Source organism: Sceloporus occidentalis, unplaced genomic scaffold (genome assembly GCF_023333645.1).
Source record: "Sceloporus occidentalis isolate IW3139 unplaced genomic scaffold, rSceOcc1.0.p SCAF_4, whole genome shotgun sequence".
NCBI lineage: Eukaryota > Metazoa > Chordata > Lepidosauria > Squamata > Phrynosomatidae > Sceloporus > Sceloporus occidentalis.
In genome coordinates, this window is record NW_028316984.1 from 190,627,387 (window position 1) to 190,644,678 (window position 17,292).

The 17,292-nt window shown below is 38.8% G+C and overlaps 1 protein-coding gene and 1 pseudogene across 2 annotated transcripts in view; both read right to left on the reverse strand.

Moving 5' to 3' along the window:
- Positions 1-589: 589 nt before the first annotated feature.
- JAG2 (jagged canonical Notch ligand 2) overlaps positions 590-17,292 on the reverse strand; it is a 134,773-nt gene continuing 118,070 nt past the window's right edge. For both annotated transcript variants that reach the window (XM_089522708.1, XM_089522707.1), the window contains 7 exons: positions 14,765-14,850; positions 13,443-13,556; positions 13,158-13,273; positions 9,599-9,847; positions 7,406-7,537; positions 4,254-4,410; positions 590-3,255 (listed from right to left, as the gene is read on the reverse strand). In XM_089522708.1, the coding sequence (XP_089378834.1) occupies positions 2,783-3,255; positions 4,254-4,410; positions 7,406-7,537; positions 9,599-9,847; positions 13,158-13,273; positions 13,443-13,556; positions 14,765-14,850 (1,327 nt within the window). In that variant the 3' untranslated portion in view covers positions 590-2,782. The remainder of the gene's footprint in view (positions 3,256-4,253; positions 4,411-7,405; positions 7,538-9,598; positions 9,848-13,157; positions 13,274-13,442; positions 13,557-14,764; positions 14,851-17,292) is intronic.
- Positions 8,895-9,030, reverse strand: LOC149315184 (U1 spliceosomal RNA; annotated as a pseudogene).

The window sequence follows — 17,292 nt, forward strand, 5'->3', positions numbered from 1 at the left end:
CAGAGCACCACAATTGTTCACCTCTGCATTAAAAAATCTTCTTAATAAAGCAGAGAAACTTCCCAAGATAATTTTTTTTTTGCTTCAAGGACTACTTGAAGGACTTGCTCATTCTTAATCTCAGGAGGGTTAATTAATCTGTTGATGAAACAAACAGAGGGAACAACAAATGGCCAAGAGAACCACAGGCTAAGATGACAATACTGGAACCTTGAGAGAATAGAAGAGATTGGCTGTCAAAAGAAACACAGTATGATCAGATTAGCAAGTGTAAATTAGAGTACCCTCTTCACCCTGAACTGGGAGATGAAAACACATTTTTGCCACACTTCCTAGACTGAAAAGAATCTACATGTGGTCACAGAGGGCTAACCTGATTTACACATTTTGAAGCAACAATGCCGGTGTTTGGGGCTAGGGGCTTGAACTGAGGCCCCATTAGTATTGCCAGCTAAACCTCTAGTCCTACACCAAATCTGAATTACTAGAAAGGCCAAGAAGCTAGGGATGAGAGAAGGCACTTTAAAAGCAGAGAGTTTCAAAATGTTGTAGATAAAGCAGGAAACCATTTTATTAGAATTTGGAAGATAGAAACATTGCAATACAGAAAAAAAAAAAACAAAAAACAAAAAACAAACAAAAACAGAAACAGAAACAAAAACAAAATAGTAAAACCCTTACAAGGGCAACAGAAATTTAAGAAAACCCTTCTAACTGGAACAGGACACAGTATCTGTAAGGGGCAGGGGAAGAGATGTTAGTTCCCCAAACATTCTGGACATTTTAAGTATAGAACAAGGTAAGAGGGGAAGAAAAAAAGTTTCAACGGCCAACATTGTTATAAAATGCTTTAATAAATAGTTTTCTTCCGAAAGCTATAGAAGAACATTGTCAAACAAAAGGTACTGCACAGAAGATCCTGCAAAGCAATTCCTGCATTCATGTATAAAATAAAAGTGGTTTCAAAAATATTCTGGGATACATCGAGTGGCCAAAATGTTGAGAGAGAAATGTTGATTTTCTTTGCAATGATAGGATAGCGAAGTAATGTAGGATTAGGTTTTCCCAATAATTAAAATAAAGATATAGCTCATTTCTTTAATAATAAAGCTTTTCTTTCTTTTAAAAAAACAGCAACAACCACCCCACAAATAATGCACAAGCCTTCAGTTATGAATAACCATTTCTCGTCATGAGGTATTCCATCTTCTGAGATGGAACCAGATGTTCTGACAGATGTGGCACTGACTTCCAACTGGTTCTCCCCACTAGCATCAAAGGATGCAATCTGCCTGGCATGATGTTGCTATGCCATGAGTATACCCACCCCCACAAGTAGCAGCCAATGAAGTGGTGCAGAGGTAGAAGAACTCAATGTGGTGGCACCATCATGCCAAGCATTCTGAGTCACTTATAGTTACTAGAGGGAAGAAAGGAAGTGACCAAGAGCTGTTTTTTCCTGCTATAATCCCTAGTTCCAGTCTGAGTTTGCCCACCTATTCCCCTCTCAAAGAGGCAAATTAGCGTTAACAGAAACAAGAAATGAGAAAAAAATTGTTCCCTTCATTAGGCCTGTATTTAAAAAAATGCAAAAAAAGCAATACCACATGTAATAGACATTCACAAAAGAAAAAAAAAATATTGCCTTGATATCTTTATACTGTACAGTATACTTACTTTCTGCATTTTTGAGATGTAAGGAAACAGTCTGGATCTATTTACATGTGAAATGGTTGCGATACACTGAAAAAGTACAAAAATGTGACCAACAGATTCCCAACATTGATTGCATTAACATCATTTTCTAATATGGACATAATACCAAAATAAGTTTTTATGTATCATTTTTTCAGAAACTGCCATAAAACTTCCCTTTCTGAGACATAAATTAAAAAGGAATGACGTTTAAAAAGACCAAAATATTTTAAGTTATTAACTCAAATATACAGAAGTGATTCATTTAAATATGTACATATTTACAAAAAAAATGCACTTGCACAATCTGAAAATAAACCAAGTCAGCCTGAGGATACAAAGTATATCCTGTTATGGTAAACTTAGATGGGAATGGCAGTCTTTGACAGTTGCTATAGAAAAAGAAAGCTGAAATTTCAAGGCACTTGACTTGTGTGTCAATACTGCAATCCTAAATTCAAACAAATTGACATATTCAAATTAAAAAAGGCCACTTTTTCCAACCACAGTTTGAGAGATCTCTATATATTTTCTTTCTTTCTTTTTTGTTCCAAAAAAAAAAAAAAAAAAGGCAAATTTTTCAGAGAGGAAAAACTTGCAGAAGTTAAGTGCAGGGAGCGGCTTGTAGTAATGATTCAAAAGAACAGTTCATGAGGAGTATTTTTCTTTCTACTTCACGTTCAGGAACTTCCTCAACCAGGAGGTTTTAAAGCCACTGTTCTTCACAGGTAAAAAGAAACCCATTTGGTAAACAGTGTAGAGTCTTGAGTGATAAACTTTATGAAATAACTGAAAATACAAACTTCCCTCCTCTGCCACACAGCAAGTGTATTCTAAGTAAAATTTACAAAAATAGCAACTATCAAAGATTACTCTATCATCTGACAGTCATTGAATAATTTATACAAGGCTAAAAGAAACAAAATAAAATTTTTATTTTCTTATTTTAGATTTTTTTTATTCAAAATAAAGTAACTATGAACATTTTGACTCCAGACAATTAAGTCCTTGATGCAGACAGAGTGGAGATGCCAATTTCTCCAACACTATTCAACGCAGACAGTGTGGCCATGGTCCAAACACCGACTTAGTCTCTTCCGCCCTCAAGATTTGTTGTGTTCACATTTTTTACAGATCTGTTGTCCATTTTGGTTGTCTGAAGAGATTTCTTAATAGGACTACTCTCTAGAGAGTCCACTGCCTTTGTTGACAAAGGCTTTGAGAGTTTGTGAGAGAGGAATTTGTCCACTTCCATGACCTCTCTCTCCTCTTCTTCTTCCTCCTCCTCATATTCAATATACTCCTCTACCCCATCGTAAGTTCTTTTTTGAGGAGATATAAATTTTTTATGTTCATAATGAATGCCTTTTTGACTGTAAGGTCTCTCTATAGGATTCCATATGGGATTTAGAGGCGCCCACTGATTATTTGCAGCCTCTTCCCTGGGTGGACGGTTTCTCTCTCGCTCTTTTCTTCTCTTTCGCGTCCACCACACGCAGATGATTATACAGGTCACCCATATAATACTAAAAACTGCGCAGAGGATCGGAACCAGGTAATCTAGAAAAGAAGTCAAAAACACAGCTCAGTGAGCAAACAGTTAACAAAGGCAGAACAGAGGCACTTGTAACTAAATCATCAAAAGGCAAACTAAATAACACTTGTAGCAGAACAATATGAACATTAACTATTGTTCAACCAAGCCTACTAAATGCCTTCTAAATGTTGGTCCTCTAAGCATGTTGAACAAGGAAAGTAGGAAAACAGCAAAATGAAGCCCATCTGAAAAATAAATACTTTATTCCCAATGTGATTTGAAATCCATATTGCTTCAAAGGGTCTGCACCCCTTGCAAATCTATGGATACAATCTGCTCCAGCAAATCAATGTATAAATGCAATAATATGAAAGAGCAAAGTTGGACAACACAAAGAAATCCTGGATTGTAAAACCATATAAACATACAAACAAAAAAGGAAACAGGAAGCTGGTATCAACTTTGGCATTTGAAACACTAGGCAGCCACACTAGACTCAACTAGCATACACTGAGGTATTTTCTTTGAACCACACTATCCTTGTTCCAGGAAGAGAGACTGAAATTTTATCTTGGCATTACTCCTTCCAGGAACAGGAGCTAAACAGAATAAGACATATCATGATTTTTACTGGGCCTTTGCTGCCTCCATGCACACTACAGCCAGTGAATTTGAAGTAGAAAACCAGCTTTGGCTGGAAAGGGGAAAAAAACTTCATAAGCTGTCCCCTATCTGCACTATACATTTTTTTCATCTGATGATGACTCTCATCTCAGGTACTTGCACCTTTCCCTTATTAATTTAGAAACACTATTTTTGCAAGACAAAATTGTGGAAAGTGAAGGAACAAAGTCGTTCTCTCCAATGATCTACTTCTAAGTTGCAGCTTCACTGTATATTTTAAAGAAATGAAACCCCAAAGACATCCTACAAAGGAATTGTGGAACTATGTGCAGCTCTATTTTGAGGCAGGCTGATAAAGAGCTGTTCAGGTGTGTGTGCACATACACATACACAGTACCTGAAGAAGGATTCCCAACGACTATGGTTTCTATTTTGACTTCAGTTACTGCCAGCATAACCGTGCTATTTTGTCGCTTTGTAATGGCATTTACGATAGTATTGGCAGCATTCTGTATGAGGCTGTTATCGGTCTCATCTTGATGCGAAATGAAAGACTGGAAAAAGAAGACAGAAAGGAAAACTTTAAAACAAAATACTTCTTTTCCTGCATTAACCATGTCTTCTTATAGAGATGACTATATTAATGTTAGTATCCTGCCATTAGAGTTCAGGCAAATGTACGGTAAGTTACACATGGCAGACTTCCACATTATTTACACAACCGAGCTAAACTTAGTAATCGTTTGGAGTCTTTTGAGATATTATCTGGCCAGGCATTTACACTAATGATATAATCTGTTATATATAACTGCGTACTCCCCTCCGTTTGCATCACAGCCGACAGCATTCTTCAGTTGTACTAGTAAAGTAAAAGATAGCTTAGCTAAGAATATCTGGCCAATAACTGCGCCAAAAGCTGTGAGAGCCTCCCCGCTGGCCTTAACAACTGGGTGACAGTGAGCAGGATTTGGACCTTAGGAAGCCCTCATCTCCAAACTCGCTTCCTAGCTTCCAAGCTGAACTCATCTTACCTTTCCGGCGAAGGCTATCCAAGATATTTTGCAAAGCTGTGTGTATTCACTAACCCATTCTTAACATGAGCAACAGCGGTGGGGCCAATCTCCCAGGATGCCTCACCAACTTTGCAAAAAGAATCTCTTGGTTTTCAGAGCAGGGTTTACTTGTGAGGAACTGTTTACTTCCTGGACAGTTTAGGGTGTAAGTAGAAACTGAACATAGAGGAAAGCCTCTTTAGCTTGGGCACAGGTACCCTATGGTAACATTATAGGATTCCTTTGCTCTTATCTATGAACAGCCAAAGATACTGATAAGAAGTTCATTTTATTTACCTGACAATCTGATTTTTTCCCCATATAGTGAAAGCATATCACTTGCTTCCAAACCACCAAGGACATTCAAAGAGGAAAGGTCATCATCAAATTTCTTGATGTCTTGTTTAAAAATTAGTCACAGTGGGCTCCAAATTTAGACTGCAGCAGTGCCACCAGGTAAGAAATTAATGAAGCTCTTATAATGCATGATTTCACCATAATATAAATTGCTGGCTCTCTCTCTAAATTGCTGGGGAGGTAGGAATACAGGAATCTGTGTTTTTCCCTACTTTGCTGTCGTTTTTTTCATAAGAAGGGTTAAATACTTCTTCCCTCAGCTCTACTACTCTAATCAAAACTGGAGGATCCCTGCAGGTAGTTTAAATCATTTTCATAACAATTCTCTGGGGAGGAGGGGGAAATCAGGTAATGCATGTCCCAAAGTCAGTCAGCTTCAGCTATAAGACTTTTCCACTTTCAGTAGAACAAGGATATGGAAGCATGTCTGCAACAGGTTTGTCACATGGAAGGAAATAGTAAAGTTTTTCTATAGCATTAAAGCTTTATTTTGAGAGAAAGGAGAAAAAAACAAATGCCTCTGTTATCTACCATGGAACCTGATAAAGGTTTTAAAATGTGTTAATTTTCTTTTTCTGAACTACAGACATATAATTCAGCTAACATCCACAGCCAGCTGAACCATTTCAAGGCAGGCAGAGACATATATTCTAAATTATCTTCCCCATCACTCTTTCATCGTCTGAACTCAAGCTACTTCCCATTGAATTAAACCCAACTTTTCCGCAGATTTTCCCTGAACTATTCCACTCTTCTGTAATTGTTGCATTAACACTGAGCTTCCAGCTGAAGTCCTTTTTCCACCTAAGGATGGGCTCAAGTCTATTCTGGCTCAGTCTCATGCAGAACTTGCAAAAGCTAGACTAAAGCTCCCCAAATCCCACTTTTAGCCCTGCTGTTTGGGGACTACCTAGGGTATTCACTGCTTTCTGCCTAAGAAGGGGGCTGCAATCAATATACTAGGTAGAGGATATTTGAGGTTTCAAGAGGAGTCCTTGTATTCTCAAATGGAGAACCAAACTATATTCCACTGTTTTCACTGCCTTTCTAATTTCTGGTAGGTTATAACCATTGGGGGCATGGCCTAGTGCAGCAGCTCTCAACCTATTCTAATCCCCAGATCCCTAGGAAATGTTTGATTAATGTTCGCACCCCCTACAAAAGTAATACCACATGTGAAGATGAAGAAGTCTAAATTCTAATTTTTGAACCACAAACTGAACCACATATGATACTGTGAGTGAACAAATTGAATTTTAAAAAAAGGAAGCTTTTAATTACGTGCATAAAATGCAAATCTCTAAATTGAGCAATTAGATTCTAATTTATTCAAAAAAATGAGTGATGACTTCGGACTCATCACTAAAGAACACAAGCCACTCTTTGTTGCACCACCTGAAATTCCATCTTACCCTCCCCCCCACAAAAAAAAGGGGTCCAGGCACCCCAGGTTGGAAACCCCTGGCCTAGTGAGTCTAATTTGTTTGCAGACCTCATACCAAGTAAAAACAATAAGATTACATTACTCTGATACTCTCATGCACATAGAATTAGTTTTATCAGTTTACCTGATGAAACTTATTTATTTATTTTATTTATTTTTTACAGCTTGGAGATATTTTGATTGAACTAATATGGGCATTGGAATTTGTTAACACAGCCATGTTTGCATTTGGAGGGTTCTGGTAGTGGTGATCCTAAAAACTCTGGGATGACCTTTCCCAAGCTCTGGGATGACCTTTTCCTACTTTTCCCTCCCTCCTCAACGGCCTCAGAGGGAGCGATCAGGCAGACCCCAGCAACATCAGGGACAGCCTGAAGGACGAGACTTCTCCCTCCTTTAACTGTATTTTGTATTGTATTACGATTTTACTGTACACCGCTATGATCATCGCGGAATAGCGGTCTATAAATAAAACATATTATTATTATTATTATTACTTATCATCATGATAATTTCTTAGCCAGGTTCATCTGACAATCAACAATGCCATCACCTACATCCCCCTGATTATGAGCTGTCGAGCCAAGCCATTGGTACCTTTTACACTGGTTTCAACTGGCAGGTTCATGAGCTTGCAACAATCAAGACAAATACAGTCAAAGCATTTATCTACTTAGAAGAGAAATTAATACTCACAACAGCAACTTCCACAGCATTTTCTATGGAGTAGGATAGATCACACAACACTAACAACATCTTCTCACTAGCAACAGATCTAGTGGCTGGTAAGTATCTGATTTCAGAGCAAATATTATCAACAGTAGTGCCCTGTGAGAAAGAAGATGAAGTTTCAAATTAAAAAAATAATAAAAAGTACACAATTTCAGAAATATATATATATATATATATTATAGTTAACATTTAACATACAGTGGGGGAAAGGATCTCCGTTGAGTGGCTTAATGCATGATGCACAAAATAAATAAAGGAGATTGGACATCAGATATGTTATTCTAATACTGAACTATCTCATTGGTTTGGTTTGTTTTCCTTTGGACCAAGGTAGATATATTGGACGATCTGTAGACTAGGAGCTGAAATCCATGACATTTTCACAAGATAGATCAAAGGCATGTAAATGAAGGCCTGAAAGAGGGAGTGGGGAACAGCTGATTCCAAAAATCATGAAAAGAATTCCACTCCATCCAAAACAGAATCTGTACGTGCGTGTCTTCAAGGGCTGTGTGTGTCACAACTATTTTATGTTATAAATTCACAAATATCACAGCCAATTCAAATTACTACTTGCTGAGCAATCAAATGTGAAGTGATATGCCCTCTCTACCTAATCTGGCCATATGCACAGCTTCCAACAGCAGAAGAGCTTCCAAATGCTATCTTTTTGCACTTTCTGTTTCTTGAGGGGGCATTCACCACAGGGCCACCAATGAGTCTGTTATAAGGTAGAAATTAGCAATGCAAGTTTTCAGCCTAACACAGTTGGCCCTTGCTATCTGCTGGGGTTTGGTTCCAGGACCCCCCATGAATACCAAAATCTGGGGATGCTCAAATCCAATTAACTACAGTGGCATAGTAAAATGGTAACCCTTATATAAAATGGCAACATCAAGGTTTGCTTTTTGGAATTTATCCTTTTTTTGAATATTTTCAAGACATGGATGGTTGAATCCATGGATAAAAATCTGTGTATCCTGAGGCCTGAATGTACAAATCTTAGAAAGCTAGATCCTAGCTTTACAATGCACAGTCACAAATCTAGTCCTACATATACCAAAGAATGAAGTGGCAACTTTGAACAGAAAAAAAAATAAATGAAAACCTGGGACAGAAATTGGAAATGTAGCCCGTGGGCCCACCTATCTATTATTCTATGTAAACATTTGTAGTGAAATCCAACTCGTCTTCTTTTCACACATAAAATGCTGAGCCTCAAGATAATGAACAATTCACCTGATCTTTAGTTCTTAAGAAAAGGCCTTCTGGTGGTTCTTTTATAACATTACAAAGTTTATTTAAAGGCTGATGTTTGAGGCCACACCAAAAATAAAGAAACTCTGCACTCTACTCCTTTCCTCACAGTGGTTTTATTAATTTTCATGCTCTTCCACCAAATGCTTATTTTTTTTTTAAAAAAACTATTGGCATCATAAATAATGAGGGGAAAACTAAGACTAACAATTTTGCAGTCAAGTTTCCCGCATTTGGGGAAATCACAGGGTCAGCACACCCGGAGTGCAATGGATGCTCATCTTGGGAAAACCACCTTTGTGATCATGGTGTCTCCCCTGCCAGGTAAGCCTTGGAAGCCCCCAGAAGAAATCTCCAAAGCCTTCAGAATCCCACAATTAAGAGGGGAGAGATGAATTTTCAGCCTCCAAATCATCATAAAACCATGACAGTCCTGGTCCCTGCTCCCCACAATCCTGGTAAAATTGAGAACTGGCTACATTTAGGACTGGATGTGATGTCTTTTCACTTCCAGTCATCTTTATGCTGCTGATGAATAAGACATACTGGGGTGGGTGGGATGGTTCCTACCCCTGTTAGTTGCCCATCCCTGCTCTAGCACTAAGGAAGTGCTTGTTCCTAAGACAGCACCAATAGCAAACATATACTGCAGATATACACTATCTATTCTTGCTCAAGAATGTGCCTGTAAAAACATTTTAACAATAATATTTGACTAAATTATACAGCCCGTTGTGGAGTTTATGCAAAAGAATTAAATGTACTTCAGTGAAGTTTAAAAAAGCTTCATTACAATAAAACTGATTAACAAGCTTGCATTCTGCAAGCAAAATGCTTAGTTCCAGAACAATATACTGTGTGAAACTTTACATAGGTGTTAAATAAACTCAAGAGTCTCACCTGAGGTACTTTCTCCCTGTTAAAAATCAGAGTAATTCTTGCACAGCTGTTGTCCAAGTGGTTCGAATTGGGTTGACACTTGATATTGGCAGATAGAGGTTCCAATTCACTGCATTCACCCCAGTCATCACAAGATGGCTGGAAACATTTGATATAAATGTTTTCTTGGCATTCCTGACCTCTGGGACATTGGTAGCCAGCGTGGTTCGCGTGTTTGGTAAACAAACAGGGTTTTCTCCCGCACCACACCTAGAATTAACAGAGATATTTTCCTTTTTGGGTACGGCAACTTGCCTTCATGCAATGAAAACTGTACTGAACAACCTATTTTTGTACACCAGTAGCATTTCTTATGCAGTCTCTGGCTCCAAAGAGATCAAGGTAGTTGTTTGGGGCAGAGATGGCAAAGAGATACTGTTGGACTGCCAATCCCATCATCCCACAACACTACCCATGCTGGCTATTCATGAGAGGAGTTGCACTCCGGAAGGCTGTTTCCCAGCAGTACAAAGCAGACAGGACTCAAATTGAAACATAATTCTTTATACAACTGGGATGTGTCCAACAGCATGCCTCCCTATGGAGGCACCCTCTAGTTCTTTCTTTATATATTCTTTTATAAAAAGCACCTGCTGACTCCTTTACATGTTCCCTGTAGCTGGTTGCTGGAGCACCAGATCTGAACAGAGGGAAATCCAGCTTCCACTCAGACTTTAAGAGGAATTTAGAAACTACTATAACTGTCGCCTCAGGATTACTCTGGCATTTTTGTAAAATTTGCCAATCCAATCACCAAAGGACAGATTGCTTATCTGTGACTGGTGTTCTTTGCATGGTCATCTGTGAATTCACAAATATAGGCTTGCGTCTGTACAGTTCCACTATTCAGAACCATCTGGAAAGCTGAAACTTTACATGGCATCTCCACCTCTCCCCTCTCTAACATCTATGCTCCAACATCGCTCCCTCAGTTTTACTCAGCTGACACAGAGCTAGAAGCAAGAATCTATGGGATGTGCTGGTGAAAGAAGGAAGGGTGGGTTGTGTGAATGCACAAGTGACCACTTGAAGAACATCAGCCACAGATAAGCATCCTTTCTTTCTTTGCTGTGGTCTCTGCATCATATGTAATGATATGGGTAATGATTAGGAAGCAATCCACCTAGGGGAGAGGGAAGCACATCACAAGGACACTGAATAAAGGTCTGCTCTCTGAAACGCGGCATTTGAACATGCTCTAACTCCTAATCTGTAATGTCAAATAAATGTAGAGGATTGCACCCAGGTGGCAGCCCTGCAGAGCTCCTCAAGTGGAAAATTGTGAATTATATATTGTGCAATCAAACAAATTGATATCAATAAAGATGGCACGTGATGAAGAAGTGTTCCATTTAAATTCACAGAACTTCCATGTTGTTGGTTTCTTGGCCCCTTTCAAGATGTTCAGGATCCTCTCTAGGGCTACTGAAGGTTGATTTTCCACACCATGAGCTCGAATTTGTTCACCTCCATGTAGAGGACTAACCTTCCACTTTTGGAGATTACGTTGTTCCACATGGAAAATCTGTAGCATCTGTGAGATGGTTGGGTCAGTAGAGGTAGCTAGACTTGCCCGGGCCACCAAAAGGTTGGAGAATGCAATTGCTGTGGTTTCATTTGATCTTGGAGACTACCCTAATCAGAAGGGGAAAGGGGGGACGAGCAGGGACAGGGACATCTCTCCAATTCTCCTATACTGCTAAACTGTGGACACTATACATTCTGAGGTGTTGTGAACATTTCCATTAGTGCCATGGTGCACATGCAAAACAGCCTGGCTAAAACCTGCAAGTGTAAAGTCCACTTGTGGGTTCCTTCCGTTGAACGATTGAAATAAATTATCAAACAATGGTTCTAGATGAATGTCCACTAATCAAATGTGGTTCTGGATGTTCCCCCAGTGCTACAGCTGCAAGGCCAGCAATGCCAGGATGTGAGATCGAGTGCCACCTTCTTTGTTGATGTACCACATTCACTGTGTTTTCTGTGGCTATCTGAAGTATATGACCATGGAGAAGTGGAAGGAAAGCCTTGCATGAGTAGAGAACTGCCAATAGTGCTAAGCCATTGATGTGAAGACCCCTGTGGCATTTGAATTAAGTCCCACAAATCTGGTATTAATGACAGAACCCCCCCCCCCCCCGCCCCATCCTGTGGAGGAGGTGTCCAACATCCATGTGGTGCTTGTTTTACGTGGTGAAAAGGGCACCCCTTGTCTGAGAATGGCTGTTGGCTGTAATCCTTTGCCACTCTTGAGAGATGGGGAAGAACCTTGTCTCAGAAACTTGAACTGACATCCAGTAGTACGGAGGAGAGTTTGGTATCATCCTGTGTGATGAAGTAGTCAAAGCTGACACTTTCCATTAAATCCCTGGTGGCAGTAGTATTTGTGCTTTGAAGGGGAGGATGGTGTTTTCTTGGTTGCTCTTGATGTTTCCTAGAACTGTGGGTAGAAGGATCCCTTGTTCTATATTGGAAAGGCTTCAGCCAGTGACAATACAGCCTACATGTTATATGGGACTTTTCTGCAATTTTCTTGATGGTATTAGCCTCTTTGATGGGCAGAATCTAATTTTTTGTCAGTTTTTGCAACTAAACAGTCCATGTCAAATGGCATATCTTCTATTTTGTTTTTGCCTCCTCTCTAAGAGAAACAGAGAAGTTCTAGAATGTCTCAGTGAGAACTACCACTGTGATAAACAAAATAGAGCTGAGGGAGAGATGAAGCATGCTTGTTAGAGAGGAGGAACGGAGCTATGCCAAAAGTTTTGGCTTTCCAGAAGGGTTTGAATGGTGACTCTGCACAGGCGCAAAGCCATATGTGTGATGCACAGAGACCATGACGAAGAACAATTTGGCTACTGAACTCAACCATCAGTACAACAGCAAAAGCCAAACGACACATAAAAAATTAAAACATTTTGTGAAAAATGTTATTATCTGAGTGACCCCTGCCTCCTATTGGATGTGAGTGTCATGAAGTACTGATGGTTAGTACTTTCAGGCTTAAAAGGACTAGTCTTTGTGACACTGCTCAAGCAAGATGACTTTGATACTCCACATATATCCATCACGAAATATATCCATAACAGATTGTTAAGGATTCAGGATAACTTTTCTTCAAAACAGAAAGAATTGGATAGAGCATCCTTTCAAAGTATGCCATTATCCTTATTCCTTTCTCATTACAAGCTACAACATTTCTATGGATTGGTCAAAATTGAATTGAGGATTTGCGCTAAATCCAATTGAGAACTAGAGTAGACTCACTGAATTAATTGCTGAATAATAAACTGGCACTGATGTAAATGTCACTCACTGATTTACTTTAGCTGGGATCGGCAACAGGACTGAAGCATTAAGCACCTATATCAGGTAAAACCTGGGCAAAGAATCAGTAGCTAGTTCTCATTGCAGCCATATAGTTGACATGCTACAGAAATATATAATTAATAAAGGTGACACACAAGTGCAGTGAGAGTCAAATAATTCCGAGGGAAGGAATATTTATGTGCAATACCTTGGTGCAGTCAATGTGGCCATCCAGACAGTGGCAGTTGTTGCATTCTTGCTCCCATCTACTGCCATGTGGAAAGGATATTCCTTTAACCCAGCAAGACTTTCCAAAACCTATCACTGCAGTAGAGGAGAAAAGGTAGTAATTTAATCTAAGTATGTGACCGAGCCAAGAAAGAAAATACCAAGTTCAATTTACAGGTAAGCTACAGCATACACCCTGATGTGTACAAGACACTGAACTTCAAGCAGTATTCAATACTGGTCTTCGTTTAAAGCTTTAAGTTACCTTCTTGGCATCTAGCGCCTACTCGTCCCCGTGGGCAAGTACATCGGTAGCCATTTATTTCATCAATACAAGTAGCACCATATGCACAAGGAGAGGACTGACATTCATCAATATCTGAAAGGAATGAAAGAACAACAATTTTCATATAGTGCTCAGTATGCAAACTGTTACAATTTGGGGTGCTACACAGCCGAACTAGACTTAGCTGAACACACACACATACACGTATGTTCAAGAAAGCAACAGGTACAGCAATATTAAGCATTTTCATTTGCTGTGTCTGGCTGCTCAATAGGGTTCATTATTTTAATAAGAATACTTTCACAGACCATTTTAATGACTGGATCATTTGAAAGTCTATTTTCCCTTTGCATGATGACAGTTAACTTGTTCTGATAACAACCATTAGTTTCAGTCTGCTTAGACTATACTAAAACCTGCCCCATAAAATTAAGTAAAAAAGCCAATGAATAAGTTGCAAACATTGGGCCTGGTCCAGAGAAAGTGACAGTGTTTCTATTATTCAGAGCAAACTTGTCCCACTGACTTTAGGGACAGTTTAGCACACCTAACTTGGAATGAAGCCTTTCCATTTTTGTCTCTTTCTCTCCTCTAAGATGACCACCAACTATCCATCTTGACAATCTTCATGAACCAGGAAGACTTTTTGCTTGGTTCTACTTTCATTACACAAGTAGTAAGTAATCAGAAGCTCAAGTATATAGCAGACACATCTGTAGCCAATATTACATAATATTAAAAAAAAACAACCCAAAGTTAAACAAAATCAAATAAGTCTCTCTAGGCCTCAACACCAGAAGAATAACCAAATACAAATAGTCAGTGCAATAAGAGGAGGCAAAAACAAAATAGAAGATATGCCATTTGACATGGACTGTTTAGATGCAAAAACTGACAAGAAATTCAGATGAGGATAACAACAAAGTTCTTGTGGTCAAAAGTGGGGGTTTTAAGACTCTGGACTGCTTTCTCCAAGAAGTCTCCTCCAAATTAAATGAATTATATGGTCATTTTCTCTTTATGGATCTCCACTCAAGCCTGACAAAACCAGTTTCAATGCAAAACTGCTTAGAGACAGAGTGTACAATGTAAATACAATTTAAATGAAGTCATTACAGTTGCACTTGTCAAATGGAGGAAGGGATTCTGTCCCAAAACAAAGGGATCACCACTCCTTATAAGGAAAGGATCCATATCTATGAATAATTCAGCTAGTCACTACTTTATTATTTGGTTGGCATGACAAAGAGTTTTGCTAATCAGTATAACCTTTTCAGTTTTTCCACTGTACAGGTACTTACTAATTCTGCAGTCTGGACCAGCAAATCCAGGCGCACATTCACAGCGAAACCAATTCACACCATCGACACAGATGCCACCATTGTAACTGTAAAAATAATCAACCTATCATTGCAATGAAGAACACCTGAGCAGCTTCACAAGCTAAGAGATAAGGAAGTTTTCGTTTTCTGGAAGGAACAGCTTGTTCAAATGCAAATTTCTATTACTTATACAGTCAGTCCTCCATATCCATGGATTCTTTATCCACAAATTCAAACCATCCACGGTTTGAGAATATTAAAAAAAAATAAATCCAAAAAGCAAACCTTGATTTTGCCATTTTACATAAGAGACACCATTTTACTATGCCACTGTATTTAGTGGGGCTTGATCAGCCATAGATTTTGGTATCCAAGGGGAATCCTAGAACCAAACTCCAGCAGATACCAAGGGTCCACTGTATTCTCAAATGTTTCATTACTTGTTAATACGTAATTTATGATTATTTAATAAATTCATTTGCATTTTATTGCCTTCTCCAGTTAAACGCTGATTATTAAATGTTCAGTGGCTCAGAAGATAGGTCTGTTCCCATTAACAGAAACTGAACTGGATAATAAAGGTTTCATGGTAGCAAAGAAGAATGGTTTCATTTACACACTACAGGTTCTATAACAGTCGAGAGAAAGACAACAGATAAACATGAAGAAGACAACAGGAAAGACTATAACACAGGTTTTGGCCAACAAGATCTAAACTTTAGAAAAAAGTAAAGAATTTAAGGTTAACTGATATTTTTTTAATCTAGCTGCCAGCATTGTATCAAGTTTTACCACCTCATGACTACAGAACCTTTGAAAGCAACTTTACGACATTACACAAACCCTGCAATCACTAATGGCTGGAAGAACAGCACTGAGCCATTTCAGTTGCCTTAATAAAGGTATTATACTAATACATTAAAAATAATATTAATAGAGTTTTGGAAAATCTTATAGTCAATATGGCGCCTCTGCCCTCTTATTTTCTAATGTTCCTTACAGGGCAAATCCTAATCACTCCTCTGTTGGGAGATCCAATACTGGAGTCTTTGACTATCCAAAAAAACCATGGCAAAGTGATAAGGACAGGACACAAGTTAAAGAATTCCCCCACCCCTACCCACACCAATACTCCTAGGTTTTTTCCCCACTTTGTCTTCTCACCACAAATAATGGCATGGAAGTTGCAATGCCCCTGTATATGTGGCAGGCAGGGCTGGAGACTAGGAGGAGCTTGGATGCTGTAGTTCTAAAACCTCCCTTTATCTCCCCTGATCTTTACTTGATTGCAAGTTCTTCACAACAGACTCATAGTTACTGAATTTGAAGACATAGCTATGTTACTCTGGAAAATCAGTATGCAAAGGGATCTTGTAGAACCTCTGAGACTAACAGAAAGAAAGAAAGAAAGAAAGAAAGAAAGAAAGAAAGAAAGAAAGAAAGAAGCTGGTAGCATGAGATTTCACAGACTTGAGTCTACTTCCTCAGATGCATGAGGTGGATAATCCCTAATACAGACCTCTGACACTGGGGACTTCATGCAACAAATTTTTTTTTTTGAGTGGTTGGGAAAGAGAATCAAGGTTGAGACTCTTTCTTCAATGAATGAGTCTTATTTCCACCCTCAAAATAGGGAAGGATGTTAGGCATGCCTTCCAGGCATTAAATATCCAAATGGCTACTTTAAACAGGTTGCAGTTTTATTATAATGTTTTGCCAGTTGGTTTGTAATCTGCTTTGAGCAAGTGAGCATGATCTGAAGCTTTATAAATAAGAATCAAATGTTAATTAACATCTATCTGGCCCACATGAAAAGATCAGATAAAAATATAATAGCCTATCAAGACTCAAAATTTGCCAGTGAATACTGACCAGCTGTGGCTCAACTCCAGGCATATTCTCTGTGTGTTTGCCTTTTCAAGACAAATGTTAGAGAAAGATGTACATGCCACTGTCTGGAAAGAGAACCAGTCTTCCCTAACATTTGAAGAAGCATACTATGGACAAATTTTGCTTCATGCTTTAAAAACACAGCTTGGAAAAATTATTTTTTTTGAACTCTGAGTCAGCTTGCTGGATCTAGTGATTTTCTGTTATGCTGTTGCGAAGAACTTCCAATCATGTCAAAATCTAATTTCACTGTTCCTCTACTGCAGGTGGGGGCAAGTGTGGCCCAAATGTGTGAAAATTTAACAGCCTCACCACTGAATGCCTCCACTTTTATTGCAGTCCTTCCCCATAGGATGATCAGAAATAAAGCAACCTAACTTTTGTCACCATTTTGAGAGGGGCACGCCACCTGAACTATTTGAACTATTTCGTTCAAACTGCAGAAACATCTGGTAAGGGGAACCTTTTTTCAGTGACCAAAGTCAGGTGGGCATAAGAGTGTATGCCCAAACATCATGCAGTTTTTAAATACAGAGATGAATAAAGTTTGACTTGATAAATGAATTCTTCTCAGCTCTGAGAAAGCAAAGTCAAAATGGACACAGAAAACTTTGGGA